The 18,449-nt window shown below is 36.9% G+C and overlaps 2 protein-coding genes across 3 annotated transcripts in view; one reads left to right on the top strand and one right to left on the bottom strand.

Moving 5' to 3' along the window:
• Positions 1-1,131: 1,131 nt before the first annotated feature.
• LOC136855068 (uncharacterized protein C16orf52 homolog A) lies at positions 1,132-8,858 on the bottom strand. Its single transcript, XM_067131845.1, has 5 exons — positions 8,420-8,858; positions 6,065-6,120; positions 5,121-5,283; positions 4,392-4,486; positions 1,132-3,823 (listed from the first exon to the last, which is right to left on the bottom strand). The coding sequence occupies exons 1-5, from the start codon at positions 8,520-8,522 to the stop codon at positions 3,782-3,784; spliced, it is 459 nt and encodes a 152-aa protein (XP_066987946.1). The 5' UTR covers positions 8,523-8,858; the 3' UTR covers positions 1,132-3,781.
• A 3,815-nt stretch (positions 8,859-12,673) lies between these two features.
• Positions 12,674-18,449, top strand: part of LOC136855063 (ras-like protein) — a 31,006-nt gene continuing 25,230 nt past the window's right edge. For both annotated transcript variants that reach the window (XR_010857879.1, XM_067131840.1), the window contains exon 1: positions 12,674-13,048. Coding sequence is in view for 1 of the 2 variants with exons in the window: in XM_067131840.1 (XP_066987941.1) it covers positions 13,018-13,048 (31 nt within the window). In the remaining variant the exon portion in view is untranslated. The remainder of the gene's footprint in view (positions 13,049-18,449) is intronic.

Genomic DNA, 18,449 nt, shown 5'->3' with positions numbered 1-18,449 from the left:
AACCCCTGCCAAAGTGCTTAACATCCCCTCAGGCTTACTTTCTGCAAGTTACTTTTTATCTGTTCCTTTAGGTCTTTTCACAGCTAGGGTCTTTTCATATCTAGCTCTACAACTTCCAGCAGTAAACCAAAATGACCACATAAGACAAAGTCAGTGCCAGTTAAAGACAGCTTAGAGGGTCCAACTGCTGCCATGTCTCCTTAATAGCAGAGAACGAGGCTGAGGTAGGAAGGTGAGAATCCTGAGAACCTCATGTGTGAGACACCATGGGGCATCCTACAGGGTTGAGCTCCCTCTCAGAAACAGCAGCCACAGAATCATAAAAGACCTCTTACTTGAGACTAAGTAGTCTAAGAACATTAAGAGGGAGAGTCCTCTAGTAATACCTAGAGGTCACATTCCCTGTAAGGTGCTTTGAAGAAGCTATCTGGAGCAGATGACAAAGCAGGGGTAGGCAGTGATGCACCACAGCATGTGCTCACCTACAAAAAACTGCATGCATGCTTAGCCAGTCACTGTCACAGAGCACATACTGGGCCACTAGTTCCATGTGTACAACCTCCTAGAATGTCCAAACTAGAGAAGAATTAGCTGAAGGGGATGTGGACGAGACAGGACAGTCTGGCAAGGTTCCTAAAAGGTATGGTAGAGCCAAGGCTAGAGTTTCAGTGCTCTACTGCTACCATATTCAAAATTCAATTGTATAAACAACAAAATAAAATGTATGCAGCCCAGAGACAGAGAACCACAAAGCAATGAACAATGCACCTACTGTAGAACTAAAACAAATATGAACATACCCAATTCTAAGCATAAGGAGTGGTCCTCATGAAGGGACATTCTACTGCACTATCACTAGATGTGATAAGTGTCTCTCTCACTCCTACTTTTTTTCCCCTCCTCTAAGAAATGGCAGGTCTAGCTGGACACACAGTACATACAAAGTTACAATACAAATCAACTGACACCAGAACTTTTTGTAAGCCCTTTTTGCAAACAATGTCACATATAGTATATAAAAACAAAACTGAAAATGGACCTTCAGGATTGTGGTCCCAGCAATAACAAGGCTAGATACTTTTTTGTTACTGAACTTTATTGTCTTTGGAATTAAAAGTTACACTAACTTCATGACCATAAAGCCACACACTGCTTTATTCTACAATAAAAACAATAAGAAATCTTCAAGTTTAAAATTATGATACAAATAATACCTTATAATCCAAATAATTTCCAAATAATTTCTGTTATTTGTGCATTCCTTCAAATACATAAAATGGGTATATTACCAGACATTTTCCACCATATAAACGCTGGTCACCAGCCAAACTTTGAAGACAAAACTAAAGTACTAAAAATCATATAAAAATATTCTATCTAGCTTTACATACATTGTAAAAGAGAAATCACAGTTTTTAAATAAAAACAAAATGTCAAGTTATTAGGAATTACTCCAAAGTCATACCAAGAAATTTCAAAATCAATTTCAGAAGTTTTATCACAAAAACAATTATTTCACAAATACTGTACATTTACTTCTAAATACACTGAAAAATAATAAAGAAATAGTACTGCCCGTAAGCAAGAGACCTACCTTACTAAGCATTTTAATTTCAGTGTTACATGCCTACAACAGGAAAATGTGGGGATAAGAAGTAAGCGTCAACAGACATCATTAAGTCTAGTACCATGTACACTACTACAATTCACTCAAAATCTGTGATATGTATAAAAATACAATACACTAATATTTTTTTTCATGTGCCAGTATTATCAATAAAGATTTGTTCCTACACAAGTACAAATCTTCGTTCTTTACATAAAGGTTTTAGCTTACGACCGTGAGCTGGAACAGCCATTTAAACTTTTAAAGACAATCAGTTCTTGACAATTACAGCTAACAATTTCAGAAAAAGTCCTAGCAAGCCCTATGAAGGTTTACAATTGTGACTCTCTTCCATACAAGTAATAATTTATGACAATATTAAATGACCACTATATTGTAAATGCTGAATGTCTTACACGAGTACAGTATAGCGTACAACAAAAAGTGAGGAGCGCTTGCAAGCAACTATCCACTAATAAATACAAAAGACCATCAGACTGAGTCAGTGTAGTGAAAATTAAAGCAAAATTAAGAAACAGCCATAACAAGCTCAGGAGAGCTCGGCAATAAGCATTACCCTGAACGCCTATACTGTACTGTAGTTTACAGACACCTTGGTACCTGGGGCAAAGAGAGCCAGACTTAGAACTGTATCCAATAGCCATAGCTGTGCCATTAATACAGTTCCAGTGACTTGATCTAATATATGGTTTGAAATACTGGAGATGGATAAATTTAAAGCAATCACTTTATAGTCTACAAAACACCTCACTAAACTTGATCTTTCTACCATACATTCAAGTACAATCATTTACATCCTAAGTTTAGTTGTATCTTAGTCAATGGCTGATTATTTACTTGAGGCTTCAGGATCGTAGCACATTCCTCATGTAGAGTATTAGATTCACAACAATATTAGTAATTTGACTTAAGAATCAACATTTGAAGAGTTCATCACGAAATTACTTGATATATCTCCTGATCTGGAAAACTTCCCCATCTGAGCCCCAAGCTTACAAGCAGTTTGTTTTTATTCAAATTATCACAGTAACTCAACAATATACCAACTGCCAAGGAAACTCCCTAAGCTGATGTTTTAATAAACACATACAAGTCCTTAGCCTTGTAAAACCTGCTTATACAATTACATAATACTGTATTTTTCTTAATTAAAAAGAATACACTAATATATGGAACTTCAAAAATTCCAAGTATTGTAGGATTGTGACTAAATTTTTCTTGAGAATTACAGTAGAGATAATCCAAGCATTCATCTATCTAAACTTTCAATACTAAAACGTCTACAGTATCTTTACAAAGCAAGATGATCCCTCTATCCCCCAGGGTAAAGAAATTATGCTTTTTTAAAGCTTCCGTACAACAAATACATTTCATGGTGACACTTTTGATTCTAAGTAACTGTCTCTGTCCATGCCTCACAAAATTCTTAAAAAGTAAATTATTACGAACAGGAAAAATATGAGAATTACTAAACTTGATGAATGTGGAAACTTGCAAAGAGGATCTTGAAAAGATTGATAACTGACTGTCAATACTGTACATGTGAAAATTAAACAGACGCCTACCAATTGTCATAAGATATTATGACCCTATATTCAATTTATAACAATTTCTCTACATTATTATCTGTTCAGAAAAAGATTTCCCACAGCATCAAAGATGCAGTAATTGAAAATATGTCCTCTGCCTCACATACTGTGTTTTAAAAAGGTGAAATGAATTACAGTATTATACAAAAATTAATAAAACAGAAAAGAAATATGTTTAACATCCAAAATCCTTTTGCAAATCACACAAAACAAATAATCAATAAACAAATGCAAATGCCTGTACCTATAACAGTACTTCATGTGACCAGAATACCTGTTACACACAACAGAACAGAGTTATGGACAACCACTGACAACTACGAATACTGTAGTACCAAGGCATTAAAAATACACAAGGATTTGTGATAAGTTGAGATCATAGAAAAGTTTAAGTACAGTACATATCTACATCATCAAGAGTAAAGTAAAGATAAAAAGTGGAATATCTGAGCTGCTTATATTTAAAAATAAAGAGGGGAGAGATCGACTGTCTCCTTCGCCCAAACAAATTCAGATCAGAAGTGGGGTAAGCATACCTTTCCAGCAAACAGTTCAGAGACGACTGTCATCCACAGTGCCAACACAAAGAATATGTACGAGTATCAACCTGAAAGAAAATAAAAATTAAGATTACAGACTAAGTACTTTGTCACTTTAACTGTGAAACAAGCTGATCTCAGGTACTCATGGTCTAGATAGAGTAGAGTACTGTACAGTACTGTATTTCCAAATTGCAAAACCATTACCATAAATTTTTATAAGAGTACCTGTATTACATTAAACACATACAGAGTATAATCTGCGAATCTAAATGAAGAAACACACTATCTGTTGTGTGCAACAGGCTTGAATGCTGCTGCTGTTAATTCAAATGTGGAATAGTTTGCTAGTACAGGTATCAAATCTTCCGAATTCCACATATTTAAGCGAGGAGCTAATTCACTCCTGCTTTCTACTGACATCTGAATTTCACATGTATCAGTTTGTTTCTACTCCCTCATATTTTATTTATTTATACCTTTTCCTATAATTTGTTCTCTCTGCAGGCTGATTCCCCTTTGGAGCCCTCTTAGGTTTATAATCTGTTGACTCTGTCCAAAGGGTTTCCAACTCAAGATTTAAGGTAATAAAGAATTTAATAATGTCAAAATTGACATGCCTGAAGTTCTTTTTACCTGAAAACTGTTAGGAAGCTGGTAAGGCTCGCCACCAATCTCTTCAACGTAGAATCCCATGGGGAAGACCACTGCAGCAAGACAGAACAGCACCACTGGGAAGATTTAACACAATTTAGTACTAACTCAAATAAAATTAAACTTATGATACTATATTAGAAATTACAAGGATATTAACATAACACCTAAAAGGGGGTTCTTTTTTTTCAATTCTTAAGTACACAAACAAATTTTTTGGCAGAATTTACAATGAATTAAAATTGGCAAACTTTAACAAATGGCTATTGTATGCTGTAAAGTACAAACACAAAGTATTAAAAAGTGTTTTTAGTAATTCAGTTTATAATCAGCATACATAGTAATTCATTACTCAGATTCAATATAAAAATTTTCTTTACTATCCCAAGAAGAGAATGCAGAATGTATGTCAATATTCCTATAAAAATCTTTCCGTAAATGATGAATAATTTACAATTTTTCTCTTCTGCTGTAACATAAAATTTAATATCAAGTTGAACAAAAACTTATAACAAAATCTTAAGGGACATTTGGCAAAACGTTACTAGCAATCTGGTCAAAGATAACGGCATTGTATAGTAATCAAAAAGATTTAATATACTGTATTGCATTAGACCTATTAATAACAAACCATTTAAAGCTATATATATAGTGGCACCTGCACTTATAAAACATTTCTGCAATTATCACAAGCAAACTAATTTTCCTTACTTGCAGTGAATCCAACCCATCGAGCATAGGTCATTACATGTACACTGATGCGACAATGCGATAACGCCAAGAGTACAATTGTTGCCGTGACGCAAACACATCCCACCACAACACAACCCAGTGTAACAAGCCATGCGCCACCTAGAGATGGTGCATAACACACCTGTAGAAAGAAAAGGAAATTAATTTTTGCTTGTACATAAGTATTTTCAGGGCCAAGCTATTTTTCCACTAACAGAATATTAAATTAAACAGGTTTAAGCCTAAAGGTCCCAACTTTCATTTAAACTGCCAACAGCTGATAACTGCAAATAGGTTGCTGCTTTCCAATTTTCTGTAAACACTTTTAAATAAGCAAAGAAATACGGTTGTACCTCAAAGCTACTGGGTCAAAAGTAAAGAAATAGTGGAACAGGAAAAAAAATCCCAGGAGCACACCCTTATACTACTCCCTAAACTAGGCCCATTCCTTGCCCCTACTCTAGGAACCTGCCTTGCTGAAACAACACATCAGCCATCTACTCAAACTCTTAATTAGAAGACTGGGATCAACATAATATGTGCTGTAACATGGAAATCTCAATACCCCCTCTACCAGGGTATATATACTATACAGTATGGCAGAAAACCTGTGTAGAACTAAACATGAAAAAACCTAAAGATTTAACAAAAAATAAAGGGGTGTGCTCAAAATACAAAGACTTAAAGAATATCATACAACAGAACCTGTGTTTTGAACAGGTTCAAATTTGAAACACAATATTGCCAATAAATAGGATATTCTCACAAAATTTTCTGTGATAGAAATATTAAGCTCTGACCTGATATCAGAATGACAGAATACAAACACTGCATCAGAAAATTAATAATATAACAATCAACTAGTCTCAAAGCACTTGAATACGAACACTTCACTTCACTTATGACAAAAATAACCAACTAACCTGAGACCTATTATACAACGTCTCACAAGTCCACAGCAATCCAAGCCTTGTGTCACCTGCAAAATATGAACAAAAAATCTTAGTCAAAAGAAATATTTTATCACTGAAGATTTTTCTTCTTGTATAGCCACCAGTAATAGCTGACTGTCCATGTTAAAATTTTAAATGAAGATGCAATTAACCGGAAAAACAAATTACAGAAGGAAATCATGCCATTAGATCAAATTTTAAAACTTTAATATCCTTCCCCCCAAAGTAAGACTGTAAAATGAGTAAAAATGGTAACTTTTTCAATTGGTCAGATTTTACCCCTTCAGCTAACAATCAGGTTAAAACCTGATTAGGCACATATCATGACATGCTTACAGATCAAGTCATAATCTAGCCAATTCATACCAAACAAATATTTTGATTTTCACATTTCTCAATCCTTCTAAAATGATAATGATTTTTAACTGTCACCTAATTGTCTTTTGTTTCAAAAGTTGTGACATTTTACGAACATTTAATTCATCTTTTAAATGCACAGTAGCAAAAAGTCTAAACTGTCAAATTGTTGGTAAAATGTAACATCTAAAATTAGGCCTATAAGCTAAAGGATATAGGTTAATTGGATACAAATTGACATGATTGTGAACTGACAGGGTAAGAATGAATGCTGGCCTATAATAATTTCTAATATAAATGCTTGCTTAACCAGCTACAGGTACAAATGTTGGTAATTTGACAGAAAAGCTCTACACGCTGCCATGTTTAGTAACAGTCCTCATGGATGAGCATAAAAATGAATCTATTATTCTTCTTTCTGCTATTCATTGTCAAAACAAACTTTAGAGATGCTTATCGGTTGTTTGAAGAAGACACAATTCTTTGCTTCATTAACACAACAATAAAGTTACAGTAGGTATACAAATGAATTTGCAGGACAAAGTTACAGTGAGTATCAAATTTCTCAACCCACAATTAGTCTCATCTTCTCTCTGCTTCTGCTATTCTCTGCTGTCCTTTCTTACTCTCTTTCTTCTCTTCTGAACTCGATAATGAATTTTGAAGTTTTTGTCCCGCCCTCCGTAGGCGGAATCTTGGTTTCCCGATCCGGCCCTGTAGATGTTGGTTCAATCTAAAGACAGCCCATTGGGTGGACTTCTGGAAAAAGCACCACCTATTGTTTTGACGTCACTGGAACTTATAACTACGGTGGCTAATATCCCAAGGCCACCATGCTTTTGTTATGAATTCTTGTAATTACGAACTCGATTAAGAGCAGTCAACAGTTTTGCTTTATGTTCCTAAACATCTAACCCAGGCGTTTAAAACACAACACCTGTTGGCCTCGATACAAGGCAGAATAAGCATTTAGGTCTAGCTTTGTCATGAAATACAGTCAAAACTCCAAACAGCTGGTTCATTTCTAAAATCTCTATCAATGTCTATCACTGAAAGGTTTCTGTCCTTTATTCATTTATGAAGGCTTTTCTTTTATCTCAGTAAATTTCTCATATTATCTCACCAGTACTGCATTATATATACTATTTTCTATGTTGTTCATTCAAAAAAAATGTTTTTTGGAGCTCTTTTTGTATTCCCATGGAAGACTACTACTGAGGCCTGATTCCCGCCGGTCACCAGCTGGAATAGTTACTACCTATTGTTTATATTTATGGTTTTTCTTTATGTTTATGGCATATACCAACTTTTGCTAATGTTTTTGTTTATTCCCATGGGGCACTATGATTCTGCTAAGCTGGTGCAGTAGTTACCAAACTAGGGGGTGCAGTAGTAGCCTTCAGTTTTGTTAAGACAGCCAATGAGAAGCCACACCTTTAAGGTCAGGTCAAGTCAGACAGGACCCAACGTCGCAAGCAGGGTTAGGTTAGGAGGTTGTTAATTTACGCCGCATCCCAAGATTTCATTCATTTTCATTCCTTCACCTATCCCCCTCTCTAAAACCCCACATACAGACTCCCTCCTTTCTCAACCCCCACCAACCCCAACCCTAAAACCCCCACACAGCTCACTGCCCTCCCATCCCACCACCCCAAACCCTAAAACCCCACCAACCCTAAAGCTCCAAGTACAGACTCCCTCCCATCCCATTCCACCACCCCTAACCTTGAAACCCCATGTACAGACTCCCTCCCCCCACCCAAACCCTAAAACCCCACTTACAGACTACCTCCCTTCCTTACTCACCCCAACCCTAAAACCCCATGTACTCCCTCCCTTCCCCTATTCAAACAAAACACTAAAACCCCACATACATATCCACCTCCCCTCTCAACCCAACTCCAACCCTAAAACCCAACGTACACTCTAGCCTACCCTAAAACCTAACCTAATTGCGAGTCCTTTTACCTCCAATATCTGACACTATCCAGTCCGGCATTGCTAGACTGACCACGGCGAAGACGTCAGCTGCCAGGAACAAGGCTCCTGAGATGATCGTTAATTTATCCATCCTGAAGGCGACGACGAAGGAGGAGGAATCACATCGCAAATAAATCACGGGACTACAATGAATTTTTTGACAGCGACCTTCTTTGTTGTTACTTATTCGCCCGGCTTTGGGTCCCGACTTGGCTAAACAACGGCGTTTGTTTTTAGATATGCATTGGTGTAATGTTTCTTTACTTTCAATCAATTGCTTTTTATTTTTGTGTTAAATGTATGTTTGTGTGTTATATGTATGACTGTATTCGTATGTAAATATATATAATATGTATTGAGTAAACAACGACGTTTATTCTCAGTTTGATAGTGTTTCTTTATTTTCAACTAATTTTTTTTATTTTTTCTGTGTTATACGTATGTTCGTATATTATATTTATAATTTTATTCTTATATAAATATATGTACTTTGCGCCGAGTAAACAACGGCGTTTCTTTACCGTTTGATTTTGGTGTAGTGATTCTTTCACTTCAACCACGTCAATGATTTTTATTTGTTTTTTCCGTTAAATATATTATGTTTGTGCGCTATATGCTATATGTAAAGAGTAAATATACAAGCTTATTAAAATTCTGTAATTCCCACAATTTAACTGCCATACGCTAAAAGTACTTATAGTATATATAAGTACATACATACATACATACATACATACATACATACATACATACATACATACATACATACATACATACATACATACATACATACATACATACATACATACATACATTTAACGCTATAAGAGAATCACGATAATTTCGTTTCCGTTTTTCAGTCCAGTTCATAAACGTAATATTCACCTTTCGCTTTACAGACCTGTTTACAAGAGAATATGATTCATCTTTTTTTCGGAAATGAAGCCTACTGACCTTTTGCTTATGCGGATGGCGTGCGTTGTGACTTTCACACACACACACACACACACACACACACACACACACACACACACACACACACACACACACACACACACACATTGTAGCCTATATATCTACTGAAACTCTTAAGATAAGTTTAATCTACTCTCCGTGAATATGACATGCTTTGGTCTAAGCGTATGGCACAATGCCTTTTGTACCTATATAATATTTAAAATATTGAAGGTCTATTGTCTTTTGTAAGTCATCACTAAACCAATCTAGTAAACATTTTGTAAGCTTCCTGGTATCTATAATAGGACTAACGTTAATGAAAAGTGTAAACAATATGGGCCCCTGTCTTGACAGATAGACTACCTGTAGTTGCCCAAAATTATCTTTCTTTCGTAGGCGAGATTTAATTTCCTATTTTTATTGATTGAATCCGGGAGTTCAAATAATCTTGAAGCCAAAATATATTAGAACGATGATTAGGCAGCTTGCTACGTAAAATAGTAGCGATACGTTATCAAATTCTTTTAAGAGATCGCAAATACTTAAGGGTATCTTATCATTACAGTATCAGTATTTTCATGTATTTTCTGTCACTTTTAATAACGCAGAAACATGTCAAAATTGAGGGCTTTTACTCTCAGTAGAGAAAAATTACGCTACAAAGCTCGGGAAAAAATCTGAATTTAACATGCATCCTGTACAGTCAAAATTTTCTATATATAAAATCTCTATTGAGACCGAAAACACTCTTCAGCAACAAAAATCAAGAGCAAACTGAACTGACAGTTCGCCTCAAGCATATATATACATTTTTTGGAAGTGATGAAAGGTCAGTGAGTGTTTCTAAATAGTCTATGACTGTTCCTCCGGCGAACTCAGAATCAACTCACTTAGAGCGAGAGAACAAAGTTGGTATTCATTCACTGATCTCAATAATGTTGATGAGTCAAGCTTACGGCGGTGTGAGAGGACATTTTTCACGGTGCATAGCGAACTATAGCTGATGTCTTACAATCTCACCTTTCCAAAATTGTTGATAATGGAGCCTGAGATCACAGAGTATGCTTTAACAAAAAAAAAATCTTCTTCTTCTAAGTCTGTCCTGTTAGTACTATCTCCCTATTCGTCCTTCCTCGTTATGATTTATTTTACGTTTAATGATAGAAGACTACAGAGTATGTTCTTTAGATAAAAAAAACCTTGCCATTTTTGTCTTCATAGTACACTATTACAGTAAGAGACATTCATTCCTCTTCCTAATTTGTCCCATTAGGTCTATTTATTTTTGTTTAATTATAGCACACAAAGTCAATTTTCATTTCTTCAACTTCGCGTACATAAAGCAGGTTTTCTTTTTACTAGGTCAGTCTCTCGAATTTCCACAGTTTTCACAAATTAATCATAATCACCCCCACCCTACATAAGCATCTTTAGTACCTCAAAGGTTACCTCTTATTAGCTAACATTTTACCAGCATGCGGGCAAAGGGTGTAACGAAGTAACCATCATTAAAATTTCAAAACACATCTTTCAGATAATATTTCCCTGGAAACTATTCTCTTAGACTGTTGTATCAAATTTCTCATTTTGATCCTGTCAAAGACAACAAGACCATACAATACAACTCACAAATTGCTAATTATGAATATATCCAACATGAATGTCTTTTACTGTAATACTACAGTATAATATGAAGATAAAAAGGCCCATAAAACACTATTTGAACGTTGCAACCATATATTTCGGGCACTTTTATCTTCATATCCAACATGCCTTAGCAAAGCAAGGAAAAATGGCATTTCCCGCCAAATTGTCCAGTTTACTCAAGTTCCTGAGGCCCAATGGAAAAATTTCTGTTTTATTTGAAACAAAAACTCCAGGCCTAAAAATGCTACGAGTTTTCACTGAAAGCCTTGAACAGATAGATGCTTGTAGGCCTATTCATAAATCATCACTTTTACATCTTGCTGAAGAATCTTTACAAAATACCGTATGGGAGAATAAAGGTTTTCCTTACATAGCAAATATCACAACAAGTTAAAGTCATGAATCAAAATAATTCCTAGAATAAATTTCAAACAAAATATAGAAAATATTCAGTTAAAACTGTCACATACTAAATGTCCAACAGCTATATGTACTATTTATTTATTATCCATCTAGTAATGTCTGAAGACTTGAATAGATATAAAAAATGGGCATTTATACCAAAAAACATCCTTTTCTTGGTACTAATCTTAGATTTTCTTCAGGTAGAAGTGGCCTTCTTGGGATGGGCAAGATGGCGGACCCATGGCGTCACTTCTGTCAGCCAATGAAACGTCCAACTCATTTAAAGTCTGTGAGGATGACCCAAGGAATTGTGTGCAGAAATCCTCCCTCCGCTTACCCTCTCACGAGAAACCACTGATATCATATGCATGCGGGCTTGCTATTGTAGTACCACTCCTTCGGAAACATTTGCTGTGGCGGTTCTAGTCATTTTTAATAGATCGGTAGTATGCAAATGATCGGAATTACTGCGGCGAAGCATTAAGTATAACCTTGCTTGCCCGCAAGCTTAGGTTGAGTGATGGTCAGAGCGAACGATCAAAAGTTAGTGGAATCTCTCTAAACATAAGAGGGCAAGGGTACCACTACTACCCATGCCCCCGTCGTATGCCTTTGTCATGACTCACTCGCCACTTGCCATATGTCGCTAAATCGTCTACCTACTTGCATTGGGCTGCACATAATTTCTATACGACGAAGCCACGTCTAAAATTAGACCCATATAAGATGTGCTACCTCATTACTTTCAGCTGATATAAACATAATTTCGAGGAAAGATTAATCACTTGGGCCTTCCGCCTCCCTGGCCAGCCCTTACCCATGTCCTTGTTCTTATTTCCCACACAGAGGGTCTCATTAATTTTTTTTATTTAATTTTCCAACCTGTTGTGTATGTAAATATGGAATTTAGTTATTAACATTTTGTCGTTGTTATCATATCACTGCAAATTTAACCAAGAAGCAACATTTTAACAAACAGATAAACATAAACAAGATAAAATTTAACTTTCGAAGTCTAACATGTCATCATCCATAGATGATTCAGAGGCCACCGCCATTCCGTTAAGGATATTTTTTTACAAAATGTAATTTCATAAATAATCAAACCATAAAATTGAAATAAAAAAGACACCATTACAAATAAAAAACAACCGCCAAGAGTAGAAGTAAAAAAAAGAACCCGTTTAAGCGAATTATGGCTTTCCCAAACATTATTGGAACTTATGTGTGTATGTCTGTCGAGAGAAGAAGAGAGAGAAGGAAAGAGAGGGAGAGAGAGAGAAAGAGGAGGAAAAGAGTGAGAGAAAGAGAGAGATAGGGTGGGGAGAGAGTGGAAGCACATACACACACACACACACGGAGAGAGAGAGTGAGTGAGAGAGAGACAGAGAGAAAGAGTACTGTTGTGTGTTTTGCCATCTCCTGGATTATGCGGCATTTGTAGCATAAGCGAACCGGAGAAGAAGAAGACGAAGCTGATCGGAAGAAGAAGAAGAAGAGGCAGAGGCAGCAGAAGAAGAAGACCCTAGAGGAGTGAACATGCGCCATTAAAGCTTAAAAAAAGCGAAGCGCTCAAAATGACGGAGTACAAGCTGGTTGTGGTGGGAGGTAAGCTTAAAAAGAAATCCTTCAGGAGGCGGAGAAAGGGAGAGAGTGTCTACTGAGGAAGGAGGACAACAACATCCCTCGCGTTGTTGTTGTTGTCGTCCTCCTCCTTCGAGGTCCCTCACCATTCTCCCTCACGCCTCTCTTTCCTCGTTGTTTTGACATGTCACTTTCGATACGATGCCCGTTTTGCACCCGGTGGGAATCGATATGCCAGTTTGGGACGGGTTTTGGGGCATCGCTGGGCCCTTTATGCCCACAGGGGCACGGGCTCAACGCCCGCCTCTGGCCTACCCTAGGGGTCGATAGGGCCATCTAGATTTAGGCTACCGACGAATTGATTTCCAGGGAGGGGGACACCCATCTTGGTCCTGGCCTAGCAAGACAAGATGATGAAAAGTGGGATTAGATAGGTTGTGTCTGCTTTGGCCACCCCAGGGGGAATAGGCCAGAGCTGTTTGATTTGATGTCAGCACTTTTCTTGTTGTTCCTACAATGGCCATAATTAGAAATATCCCTTCTCTTTGGATCCATTTGGGTGCCCAACTATGGACCTGGCCTAGCCTAACCTAGCTTTTCTCGGAATGTTGGATCAGTAGGCTTGCTGATGAGCTAGGCTTTTCATGCTGTCCTCTTTGTACGCATTTTATTACAATAAGTTGGGGTATTTTGTTAGGCTAGTGTCAACATTTAGGCTATGTACCAGATTATTTTGCATTGGGGACAATGAGAGTTAAGGGGTTTGCCTAACTTAGGCCCTGTGCGCATCAGGGTTTTGCTGGTTTCTTTGACTTGACTTTTTGCCATGATTTTTGATGTAGTGTATACTAAGAATATTTTGTTTGGTAGATTATAGCATTTTGAGTTATCTTACATGATTGTTTATGTAAAACATATAGGCTAGCTAAAGTATATACAGTATAGCTTAAGGCATAAATTTTTCAACCAAGGCTTTGCTTACCATATAGCTTATTACACATTTTTTTCAAGGTCAGTTAGGCTAGGCCGTTATTGCACTCAAAGATTATAGGGTTAGGGCCTGACTGATATGTTCTGGTTGTTCAGTGTAGTGATGTAGATTTAAACTTATAGGTTGTGCTCCTTCCTGTCATGGGGTAGGCTAGTTGCTGATGTAAAACAATTTTTTATTGTTATTCGTGGACTATGGCTGGTATTAGTAAAAGGCTAAGGAATTCTTTAAATTCGAAATGTCTTTGGCATAATCACTGTAATTATCCTTGTATATTTTTAGAGACCCTCATTTGTTGTATTAGGCAAGCCCATTCATTTCTGAGTTGAACATTATTCCAGAAATACTGGTTCAGTGTCATAGTTCTTTTGGAATACAGTAGTTATTTTTGTATTTTTAATTTTAGGACTAGTTCTTCATACCGCAGTATTTTATGATTTTCTTAAGCTGTCTTACTATGCTTAATACAAAAAGTACACTAAAATCTATCACAAATATACTGTTACCAAGAAATTTAGTCTTTTGTTTATGTTTTATTTCACTGTTCTTGCTTATGCCACCAGCATTGTACTAAACATGGTGTTCATATGAGTAGGCTTAGTGTTAAAAAAGTGTATGTTTTTCCTTTTTATTTTCATTTGACATTTGATTTATAACATGTTTGACATAGGGTAGTTTTTAAGTATATTGTGTAGGTGGCCTTCACCCATGTAGTGAATACACTATTACAGGATAATGGTTTATTGAGTTAAGTTACTGGACTAAAACATTTGCATAGATTTTAAATGCAGTTTTGAAAAAGGAAATTTTGCTGATTTTTCAAGTTGGTTATAGAGTCCTAAAGAATATGTAAACTTTGGATAGCTCATATATAATTTACCTGTTGCTACAAAGAAACTCGTTAGCGTATGATTCACTTTCTTAGAAATGAGGATTATAGGTATTGTATTGGTGAGGTTACTTCAAGGTAATTGTTAAACATTGAAGATATATATCTTGAATTATAGGAAATGTGAGGATTATGAAACTGTAATGAGGAAAAATAAATACAGTGGATGGAAAGGTTTAGAGAATTGAGTGGAGATTTGTGGGAAGTGATGGACATGACTGAGATGCAAACACTTGCCGTTATAATTTTGATTTTCAAGGGAGTGCATTATAGGTAAGTGTTAACAGTACATATGCAAGGAGTGTCAGAGGATTATTTCGTGTAGGAAAAACTGAAGTGAAGCTGTATTGAGATGGTATTGATAAGTCAGAAGCTCCCTAGGGAGAAGTAATTTTTTTAATTAGTCATTGTTGTAAATTAGTTTTACAAGAGCAGCGAGACACTTCTAGACACCTATGAGGCTTGCGTAAGGGATTTAGTCTTGAAAAAGACATGATAATTCAAGTAAGTTAAAGTCAAAGAAGTTGGACAGTTTTGTAAGAAGAGGCCAAAGAGAATGTATTCTAAGTAAAAGGTTGCAAGCAACGCTACAATGAACCTTTTGTCTTTCCCTCTGTGAGAAGTCTTTTGGAAAAGAATTGTAGATGTGGGGAAAGCATTCTCGTATTAAGCAAATATTTGCAAAGCAGCACTGCCTCTCATTATGTAGTTCATAAATGAAAAACGAAAATTTTAGCCACATTGTGGCATGATTCCTACACTAAGAGAAAGGAGACAAGTATTGTTATATTTTTGTGATGGAATAGCTTGGAAGAGGTTGTGTGAACATCACCAGATTCACTTAGTTTACCTACAAGAAGAATATTGAAAAATGAGAAAGCTCATGATAGTGATTTTTCGTATTAGGACCTAAGCGAATTACTGTGTATAAAACTGAGAAGGTGGGAGAGCAGAAATTCTAATTTATTTAGGAATAGAATTTGACAAGTGTTATGAACCACTTTTGGTTCAGCAGGTTCTTTAAATACAAAAAGTTACGGGACTGGAATGACTGGCAGAAATTGGAGGCAGACAAAGGAGGAAGGAAGCTGAAACAAAATAAATTACCTTAAACTAATTTTATTACAACAATCACAGCATAAACATAATTTAACAACAATCAAACAGCATTAAAACACACTAACTCAGGTTAGCACAATACAAAAAAACAGACTATCTCCATAGAGGCGTCGAGACAGACCCAGCTGTCGCGAGAGGATGAAGATTCAGACGACCTCCGTGCAATCATCGAAGCAGCCAGTGACTGCAAACAGGAACACATCAACACAGATGATAACGGCAGAAACATCAGGACAGCAAATCTGTTGCCAAACAGGAACAATTCCTTAGATGACTATGATTTAGTCATCCAACCATCCTCTGCTACCACAGCCAACAGGTAACATGATGCCTGCTGCAAACATAAAGACTCCTTGCTGCTATGCTGCTGAGACCTGACTTCGCTGCATACAAAACCTGACTGCCACTGTCAGGAGACAACGACAGACGTCAACTTTCCTTCAAAGAAAAATAAAAAAAAATGGAGACAACAACCCACCAAAGGAACAATCGCAAACGATTGTCCCAACAGAAGTACTAAACCTCACACCTCCTTACCTAACAGAAAAAAAAAATAACATTTTTTTTTTTTACACTTCACACACACTCTCTCTCTCTCTCGCTCTCTCTCTCCTCCAGTGCCGTCACAACCCTGCCAGATAAAACAGAACCGATCCTGGCAAGGTCGCCAAATGTTATGAACCACTTTTGGTTCAGCAGGTTCTTTAAATACAGAAAGTTACGGGACTGGAATGACTGGCAGAAATTGAGGCAGACAAAGGAGGAAGGAGCTGAACGAAACAAAATAAATTACCTTAAACTAATTTATTACAACAATCAAGCAGCATAAACATAATTTAACAACAATCAAGCAGCATTAAAAAAACACACTAACTCAGGTTAGCACAATACAAAAAAACAGACTATCTCCATAGAGACGCCGAGACAGACCCAGCTATCGAAGAGGATGAAGATTCAGGCGACCTCCGTGCAATCATCGAAGCAGCCAGTGACTGCAAACAGAACACATCAACACACAGATGATAACGGACAGAAATATCAGGACAGCAAATCTGTTGCCAAACAGGAACAATTCCTTAGATGACTATGATTTAGTCATCAGCCATCCTCTGTTACCACAGCCAACAGGTAACATGCTGATACCTGCTGCCAACATAAAGACTCCTTGCTGCTATGCTGCTGGGGACCTGACTGCTGCCATACCAAACCTGACTGCCACTGTCAGAGACAACGCCGACAGGACGCCAACTTTCCTTCAAAGAAAAAATAAAAAAAGTAAGGAGACAACAACCCACCAAGGGAACAATCGACAAACGCAGTTGTTTAACAGAAGTACTAAACCTCCACACCTCTCACCTAACAGAAAAAAAAATAACATTTTTTTTTTACACTTCACACACTCTCTCTCTCTCTCTCTCTCGCTCTCTCTCCTCCAGTGCCGTCACAACCCTGCCAGATAAACAGAACCAGATCCTGGCAAGGTCGCTAAATGTTATGAACCACTTTTGGTTCAGCAGGTTCTTTAAATACAGAAAGTTCTGGGACTGGAATGACTGCAGAAATTGAGGCAGACAAAGGAGGGAAGGAGCTGAACGAAACAAAATAAAATCTTAAACTAATTTATTACAACAATCAAGCAGCATAAACATAATTTAACAACAATCCAAGCAGCATTAAAAAACACACTAACCAAGTTAGCACAATACAAAAAACAGACTATCTCTCATAGAGACGTGGAGACAGACCAGCTAATCGAAGAGGATGAAGATTCAGACGACCTCCGTGCAATCATCGAAGCAGCCAGTGACTGCAAACAGGAACACATCCAACACACAGATGATAACGGTGAAACATCAGGACAGCAAATCTGCTGCCAAACAGGAACCAATTCCTTAGATGACTATGATTTAGTCATCCAACCATCCTCTATTACCACAGCCAACAGGTAACATGATACCTGCTGCAAACATAAAGACTCCTTATGCTATGCTGCTGAGACCTGACTTCGCTGCCATACCAAACCTGACTGCCACTGTCAGACAACGCGACAGACGATCAACTTTCCTTCAAAGAAAAATAAAAAAAAGTAAGGAGACAACAACCCACCAAAAGGAACAATCGGCAAACGATTGTCCCAACAGAAGTACTAAACCTCACACAAGACAGAAAATAATGTACTGTAAAAATAAATACTATATATCATTTAGGAGAGGAATTGAGTAACTTCAGGAAAAAGTGTCAGATATGAGATACACAGTACAAATATTCCAGGGTCAAGCACAAAGGTTTATTGATTTGGGCAGTAGGAGATGCTTGAGATAACAGAAGGGTGGGGTCTTCCTTTCCTGCAGGCAGAGTACAGAAGGGACATTTTCTGGGTTATTTTGGAGACATGGTATTACAGGTAAAGAGGATCCTACAACATT

The sequence above is a fragment of the Macrobrachium rosenbergii genome, chromosome 30 (assembly GCF_040412425.1).
Source record: "Macrobrachium rosenbergii isolate ZJJX-2024 chromosome 30, ASM4041242v1, whole genome shotgun sequence".
NCBI lineage: Eukaryota > Metazoa > Arthropoda > Malacostraca > Decapoda > Palaemonidae > Macrobrachium > Macrobrachium rosenbergii.
The sequence above is the reverse complement of the archived record's forward strand: the minus strand, read 5'-3'. Positions and strand labels throughout refer to the sequence as shown.